General features: G+C 40.1%; 1 protein-coding gene across 1 annotated transcript; it reads left to right on the top strand.

Annotated features, from left to right (window-relative positions):
* The first annotated feature begins 214 nt into the window (after positions 1–214).
* On the top strand, positions 215–7847 carry LOC145430106 (leukemia inhibitory factor receptor-like). Its single transcript, XM_080304511.1, has 11 exons — positions 215–470; positions 3042–3187; positions 3279–3429; positions 3516–3779; positions 3889–4015; positions 5029–5165; positions 5247–5392; positions 5482–5635; positions 6062–6175; positions 6276–6366; positions 6814–7847. Coding segments are annotated over exons 1-11 (1395 nt in total). The 5' UTR covers positions 215–406; the 3' UTR covers positions 6815–7847.
* Positions 7848–9014: the final 1167 nt, after the last annotated feature.

The raw sequence follows: 9014 nt of genomic DNA, 5'->3' as shown, positions 1-9014 counted from the left end.
TAGTTCCAGCAGGTGTAATGGAGGGATGAATCCGATGAGGAAGTTTGGATTGATTCTGTTTGTTGGCTCTGATTCACTCCCTCTGACTGATGTTTTTCTAAAAGGTCAGTTCCCAGTAAAAGCAGCAGAGTGGGTGAGGCGTGTCCCAACTGGCAGCTGAGTCCTAGTTATGAGAACACACAGCTTCCTGTGTGTGGTCCACCTGGCTCTCACAGTCATTACTATATAAATGGATCTGCAGAGTGAGTGTGTGAATGGAGCACAGCTCCACAGAGTAACCTGACACTAACTTTCTTCTTCTCTCTGATATTTTGCGCACTGATTCTTCAAAAAAAACCTGAACCTTGCTTCATATGCTTTTCAGCCACCTGTTAGCTGATGCTCATTGCCTCAAAGGAAGAAGATCATGATCACATGGTTGCTACTGTTTTCACTCTTCAGACAAAGCACGCAAGATGGACAAGGAGAGGGTAAGTATGTCGTCCTCTGTAATAGTCTTCAGGTATGAAAAGGATTGGATATTTTTAGTAAAGAAGATTTCAGATTTCAGCTCTTAGTTGTGTATACACCTGAGTTTGCACAAAGAATCTTTACTATGTATGCTAAAAGCCAAAGACATGCAGTGGAGCTCCAGGTTATGTTGACTTTGCACTCACCAGAGTTTTCAGGAAGCATTAGCCACTGAGATGCAGAATCAAGGCATAAGTAGTGTCTGTAATTTCCCCTTTGTAACAACTGCACAGGGGGTGATTTTTTAATTGATAATTCGTTTTTTATAACCAACCCATTTAAATGTTTTATAAAGGTTTAAAGTTTGCATTTTCAACATCGTTTTGACTAGCAGATGGGCACAGACCTCATTGCGAGCTATCTGTTGGTCTTTAGCTTCGATAATTGTGGACCTCTTGTTGGTGGGTTTGGGGTTTTTTTGTAACTCAAATATCTGACAAAAAATATAAAATGCTGTGTGGCTAATTTTACTAACAGGCCCCATGAAGTCTGCTTCAGCTTTTTTGAGCAAAATTCTAGGATATTATTATTATTATTACTATTGTGGACACAAATGGTCACATCTTCAGTTCACCTCACAACTTTACAGTGGGATTCCCAAAAAGTTGATCCTGTTCATCTGGATGTATCGTTTCATTACTCATCCAAGTGACTTCTTCGGGCTTCAATCCAGATAAACAAAATCAACTTTTTGGGATTTCCTTACCTGGAAGAGTAAGCTTGCATCAAGACTTGCTTGATGGATTTTTCTTCTTTGCTTTTTTGCTTTTAATCTTTAGATATCTTCATGGGAGTCTTTTCTGTATGAGAAGGACAGTGTTCTCGAGCTGTAACCTCCTTCTTCTTTCTCCAAACATAAGCAGCATTTCTTTTGCGCAACATCTCTAAAATGAGAAATATCCTGTCTCAGAGTGATGCTGAAAAACTAGTTCATGCATGTATTACTTCCAGGCTGGACTACTGTAATTCATTATTAACAGGAAGTCCTAAAAACTCCCTGAAAAGCCTTCAGCTAATTCAAAATGCTGCAGCAAGAGTACTGACAGGGACTAGAAAGAGAGAGCATATTTCTCCTGTATTGGCTTCCCCTTTTTGGCTCCCTGTTAAATCCAGAATTGAATTCAAAATCCTGCTCCTCACAGACAAGGTCTTAAATAATCAGGCCCTTCGCTCTCACACTGCAGGCTTGTTGTTCCTAGAGTATTTAAAAGTAGAATGGGAGGCAGAGCCTTCAGTTTTCAGGCTCCTCTTCTGTGGAACCAGCTTTCAATTTGGATTCAGGAGACAGACACTATCTCTACTTTTAAGATCAGGCTTAAAACTTTCCTTTTTGCTAAAGCATATAGTTAGGGCTGGACCAGGTGACCCTGAATCCTCCCTTAGTTATGCTGCAATAGACGAAGGCTGATGGGGGATTCCCATGATACATTGCATATTTCTTCTTCAGTCACCTTGCTTACTCAATATGTATTAACAGACCTCTCTGCATTGAATCAGACTTGTTATTAATCTCTGGCTCTCTTCCACAGCATGTCTTTATCCTGTCTTCCTTCTCTCACCCCAAACAGTCTGGGTTTTTCTCTGTATGTACTATTGTAGGGTCTACCTTACAATATAAAGCACCTTGAGGCAACTGTTGTTGTGATTTGGCGTTGTATAAATAAAACTGAATATAATTGAATTGAATTTAGCCAAAGAGATCTCATTTTGTCATATCTACTAATGGACATACTTCTATTATGCGTAATTTTCTCCACGTGTCCTTAGCATACTTATGTCTGGCTTGAAGGCCTCTCTGCAGAAGAGAAGCTTTTCTTGGTCTTTCTCTGAGTCTTTGAAATCTTTTACCTCCTGCCTCTGGCAGACTTGTGCTGCAGTGTCTCTCTCTCCTCTATTTTTCAATGATACATCTCATTCCAGTTTTGACCTTTGGACATGCTGTGATAACTTTGTACACCAGTGCCTGCTTTGTAAACTTTAACAATGTATTTTTTTCTCAAATGTAAACTGATTTTATTTTGTTTATTACAGGGGTTTACAGAGGCCAAAACTCTTTTGTATCAGGTTGTGAACATGTTTATTTCTGCTCTAAAGTTGGATATTTTACCATGGGAGTTGATGGGTATAACTACATTACAGGACATTGCACATGACGGGATCACCACAATTTTCTGCCTCATAGCTTGATGCTCAACACTGGCTAACACAACATGCACTTCAAATACGATATCCAATTTTTTGTTGGTGGCTCATTGTTTGAATTCGAGAACTGAAGTAGTGTTTGAACCTGAAAATGTCTAATGACATCAGCTCTAAGAAGTGGATTGCTATAGTAGGTTCATTCATCCACCAGCACAGATAGATATGACAGTCTTTAATAAAACATCAGTATTTGATGCCCGGGCAGTGACGACACTATTGGCACCACTGGCTGTGTCCTCACTGACTGCTGTTCAAATAGCCCAACGATGACTGTGAAGAATTGTTCAGGTCACTTTAACCATAAAATGTCCTGTGGTCACTTCCTTTAGGTGTTTTGCGTTGTGGACCTCAGAATGTGACTCTTGACTACGACAGTTTCCTGTTAAAGTGGGAAGATGACCCTTCTTGCTCTGTGATACGAGATGGGCTCGTGTACGAGCTGCAGCTTCTCATTGCAGACAAACCTGAACACAATGTAAGAGATTATTATGGGTAACTATAATCCTCACTTCTGTAGCCTCCAAACAAAAAGCTGTTCCTCTAATGTGTTTATGATAATGTTGTAGGGTGAAGTTGTTGTGGCACCTGCACAGATAGGATCTACTCATTCCTGGAAATGGACTTCCCATTTACCATCGCAGTGTGCTCGCCATTCAGTCCGGCTCAGGTCCCAATACAACAACCAATCAAGCCCATGGATGCAGAAGACGCTACCTGGTTAATATTAAGTTCAAATCATTTGATCTTTTTTGATTCTTAAACACTTTACAGTCTCGTTTATTCTTATCACTGTGCTTCTTCAGACCAGGGTGAAATACTGGTTCTCCCAAGAGACCAAATATTGGAGGTGGGCAGCACAGCCACATTCTGCTGCATGGTGCCAGATGGGGAAAGTATTAAAACAATGTTTCTATATGACTACAAAGGCACTAATGTAACAACTACAAAGATCAGTGAACATGTGCACTCCCTGACTGTTCACCTGGACCAAGAATCAGAAAACTATAGTGATGTAATATGTGACACAACCAAAGGAAACATCAACGGAGCCAGTTTTCACGCCAGCTGTAAGTATGATGTAGCATTTGAGATTGTGGTTTCTCAAATTGATCTTGTAAATAAATGGTTCTCTTTTAAATGTGCTTCTGTTTTTCCTGGTATTTGCCACAAACTTAGATCCTCCTGATGACAGTGATCTTAAGTGTGAAACCCGGGATCTGGAATCAATCGATTGTTTTTGGAACGTAGGAAGGGCAGCAAACGAACATCCTGCAATGGAAAGAACATATCAGCTCCAAGGAAGGTATAATAAGACCCAACCACCCCTAATATATCTACAGTCTCCTGTATGGAAGCATCTGAGGGTGTGAATCTTAAAATAAGACACCTCACTGGACACCTTGTTAAAAACCACTGCAGACCGTTTCAGATTCAGAAGAACAAAAAGTTGATGAACAGTACTTTTAGATGATCTCGATGATCTGTAGTCAGAAGTTACAAAAATGAGCACTTGCTATACAACTTCAGTTGCAGGATGATTTATTGGGGAAAAAAAAACCTGAAAAAATAATAGTCAGAAAGCAAAGTGCTCTACTGCGAGAGCATGCAGACTCCAGTGCTATCACAGACAGACAGGCTGCCCTGTTTACTACTTTTAGTTAGAGTGAAAATCTACAACATATCAGGCCTTGTCAAAACATTCCCTTTTAAAGTGCGCCACTCTCCTTTGTAAAATCCATGCATATCCAAGTATAAGCCACACACACACGCAGAGATGGTTAACACATTATTTGAAAACTAAAATAAAGTGCCCAGAATAAACATAGTCCAAAAAACAAATTGATTAATTATGGGATAAACAGTAGTTATGCTTCTCACAGTATGTAATGCCATATAGGTCAAAAGTCAAAGTGAGTTTACAAAGAGAACGTCCTTGATGAAATCACAGTGGAGTTGTTTTCAGGGCTATTCTTCTTTAATTTCACTTTATATGATTTGCAGTGAAAACTGCACACATTACACCTCGTCACCAGAGCTCTTAAAAAACCCAAAAACCTGAATATTTATAAAAGTAGTTTCAAGCAGTTGAGAGAAATGCTCTGATTTAAAAGACCATCAAAGCAAAAACATTTTGGGATCTATAGACTAAACTTTAAAGCACCAAACATTATTGATTAAGCAATAAGGAGTTCAGTCAATGACAAATTTAAAACGTACTCTTACTTTGCTTCCTAGTGAATGTGCAGTCCTGCTAGCCTCTGTATTTATTTAGTTGTAAATATTTAGTAATAGCGGTGTATATTTTTTACATTTTAGCTCATGCATCAATGGACGTTCAGGTAAATGCTCGCAAAAAGTAAAGCTGGATGCAGCTGAGAGGAACTGGACCTTAACAGCAACTAATCGGCTGGGAAAGCTCGAGATCCATGACAACGCGGACCTGACCAAAAGAGGTAAAGCTTTGAATAAAATTTCGTTAAAATGATTATTTTTAATCTTTAAGATCAGCTGATTGTTGTGATCTCTTGTTTTAGTGCACCTGGTTGCTCCAGACAAAGTGGCAGCTTCAACTGTGAACCCCAGAAACATCAGTCTGAAATGGAGCTGGACTGTGCAGAAGTACAGTAATCTCAACATCACATGCCAAGTACATGTCAGTGATGGAAACTCTAATACCAAAGTGAGTAGATTAAAAAGGAGGCTAAGGTATTGGCTTTTCAAAGTAAAAGTCTTCACTGAAGTCAGCTAACATAATTTTTGTCCTTGTAGACTGAAAACATTGGAGTTGGCCTCACAGCTGCAGTCATCAAGGACTTGATACCACACTGGGACTATGTTGTGAGGGTCCGATGTGGAACAGCACAGCATTTCTGGAAATGGGGTGACTGGAGCAAAAGTGTCAAAATCTGCACGAAGGGTGATGGTAAGTATTTTCTTTAAAAATCATAGGGTTTTAAATAAAACTGTATGATGAGATACAGATGAGTCAAATCTTTTATACAGTCTGAGTAAAGTCAGGTCATATGAAAGTAAGAAAAAGTTGCTGCTTCTCAACTGATGTGACTTCAGTAAACATTTACCTGATGAGCTTTTGGTCTCAGTTGATTGATTAAAGTCTCTTACTGAAGTAAATGTGGTGCTCATTTTGTAAATCATGGTACCACTGGAGTCATAAAAACACAGCAATCTATCTTTTGATTGATTATGAACATTTCTAGAAGAAAAATATTTAATCTGCAAGGTTTGACTCCTGATTTTGTTTCTCTACACAGAAAGATTAGCTGGTTGCCTGAAGATCATAAAGATGTGTTTATGTTGTAATATTGGTGGTCACTCTGTCTTGATACAGTTGCTCTTGGAGCTACCAGCCTGATTGAAAAGAACCTGAACATCAGTTCGTACACCTTCATGATAAACGCACAAACAGCAGTTTCATCCAACACCGTTACTTTGAATCCATCGAGTAGGTTACTTTTTTCATCTTGAAGACTGTTTTCTTTAATTAGACTGTCAACTGTATCATTTTCTTTGATTTACTCGATGCGTTTCATTATTTTCACCAGCTTACTTGACAGTGCTGACCTTGATAGCCCTGGGAGCAGTTTTTATTATTCTGTCCATCTGCACAATCCTCTGCTACAGACACCGGGTGTGGTAAGCAGTGCACATTTGCCTCTTTTGTCTCCAAATCTTTGTTTGGCATTTATTTTCATGCATTCTATCACCCAACAGCATCAAGCACAAAGAGAGCATTCGGCTAAACATGTCAGTTGTGGTCCGATTTGGGAGGGAACCACAAACTACAGAATCCAGCATTGTTTAGGCAACGTCACGCACCGATTCAATATTAATTTTAGTGACCCCATATTGACATATCTGTAAGAGAATCAGGATATCTGTCGGGGAACTGTTGTTTCTTTTGTTAGCTGATATTTCTTGTGTGTTTCAGGTCAGTTTATGGATGCAACGAGGAGTGCAATAAATTACTTTCTGTCTGGCTGCTTAATGCTACCTCTATACTCCACACAACTGTACTACTCAGTTCTTTATTAGTTTCCCTGTATATTGCATTATCATGAGGTCATTTTCTCTGTTTTTCAGAATGAACATGTGTTTGATCATCATCACTTTGGTCAGAGTCACTACAGCGAGGTCATGGATGTTCCTGAACTGCATGATAATTTCTGACCACTAGAGCCTGTTGGTAGCCAGGACCTGATGTGTTGTACCTTCTCTCCATCTTCCAAAGATGACTACAATAGGCTTCTGCAGAAACCCCGCCATGCCCCACTTTACCCACAGAGGAGTAACCACACAGTCCCATTTCCTGTGTGTCCACATACATTTTATTACTACCAAGACATCTGCATAGCTGCTAGATGTGTGAACACATTTAAACTTTACACAGGAACTTTAGACATCATTAACTACAACAGGGGTGGGCAACTCCAGGCCTCGAGGGCCGGTGTCCCTGCAGGTTTTAGATGTGTCCTTGGACCAACACAGCTGATTTAAATGGCTAAATTAGCTCCTGCAGTTCTCCAGAGGCCTGGTAACAAACTAATCATGTGATTCAGGTGTGTTGACCCAAGGTGAGATCTAAAACCTGCAGGACACTGGCCCTCGGGGCCTGGAATTGCCCACCCCTGAACTACAACATAGTTAATCAACTTCATTATCGTCTTCGGCTAGGGTTAGGGCTGGGTTTTGCTTCAGTCACATGAGCCAGTCACTGGCTCTCTTTTACAGCATGTCTTTGAGCTGTCTTCCTATCCTCACCCCAACAGATTGTGACAGATGATTGCCCCTCCTTGAGCCTGGTTCTGCTGGAGGTTTCTTCCTGTTAAAAGGGAGTTTTTTATTTCCATTGTTGCTCAAAGGGGGTTGTCTGATTGTTGGGGTTCTCTTATTACTGTAGGGTCTTTACCTTACAATGTACTGGGCCTTGAGGCAGCTGTTCTGATTTGGCTCCATATAAATAAAATTGAATTTATTGATTAGATAGTTTGTATTCTTTAAATTTGTTTTTATTGTTACCTATTTATTGGTTTTATTGTTATGTATTATAAATGCTGCTACCAAGAGCTGCTTCTAACAGCTGATGCTCAATGACAATAAAGGTTTCTGATTCTGAACTGAATTGATTTGTACCTTCTGAGGACCAAAGAGGCACATACTTGTTCAAAACCTGTAAAAGGTATACATTAGCACCCGTTCTTTTATTTGTTTAGGTGCAAAATCAAAAGGTTGTACGTGGTTAAACAGACTGTTGCGACCAGCTGTTGCTCCCGATCCTTTGATTCTGACCTGGTAAGACACGAGACAGAATACTTCACTTCCCATGTTCCTCCTTATTTACACATGCACATGGGGAGATGTGCACAGTGCTCCTGCAGATCTGAAGGACGCTCCTTCAGTCTGTTACATTTATACTCTAAGCCCACAATAAATTTAGAACACCTTTGACCTGACCCCCACATGTGACTATATCACTGAATCCATACACACTATCCTATGACCGTTGGTATGTGCAGCTGTCTTGTCTCTTACCTACATATATCCTGGCTCCACATTCCTCCTGCTATTCTCAGAAATGAAAAATGTCACATTGCCCTGTTTATTTCCCTGTTTCCTGCTTAAGGCCAGGTCAGAAAGCGGTCACAGTGCAGATACATATGGACACATTCTGGCGCCTCTCTTCCTATGTTGTCTATCCCCACAGTTTCACATGAGCCATAGTTTCACATGATTTTCCCCCTTGCTCAAACTATTCATACTTTATTATTCAACTGCATCTCTGCAGACAGAGGCCTCTCTTTTTAAAAAAAAATCATGCAAGCCCTACGTATTATCCACACAGAAAAGGAAAAATTTGGCAAAATATTATTTTTTCTATGAGATTTGAATCCCTTCATATTTGAAAACCACTCCTCTAAGGCACTGTTGTACCTTTGTGGTCTGTTCATTACACAGACTACTGGCCAGTCATTCCTGCTTCTCTTTAGGACACAAAGAGGAAAGGTTACTGCTCCTATGACAAAACGTATCCCTCAAGTTACCTTATTTTCTAACACCTCAGTCGCCCAACCCTAGAGACTCGTCAGAGATCATCTGGCGACCACTGGTTGCCATGTAAAAATGTGTGTTTCCTGACTGGCTTCAAATGGGCTCCGGAAGTCGTTTGTTTGAAACTGATGTAGTGCTTTGGTTACTAGCAGGTCTCTAAAAAACACTTGATAACTCCTCTTTGAGCAGTTGTGAAATTGTGAAGAGTGTGACAGAAACCAGAAACTGGTAGTGTT

This window comes from Astatotilapia calliptera, chromosome 7, assembly GCF_964374335.1.
Source record: "Astatotilapia calliptera chromosome 7, fAstCal68.1, whole genome shotgun sequence".
NCBI classification, from domain to species: Eukaryota; Metazoa; Chordata; class Actinopteri; order Cichliformes; family Cichlidae; genus Astatotilapia; species Astatotilapia calliptera.
The sequence above is the reverse complement of the archived record's forward strand: the minus strand, read 5'-3'. Positions and strand labels throughout refer to the sequence as shown.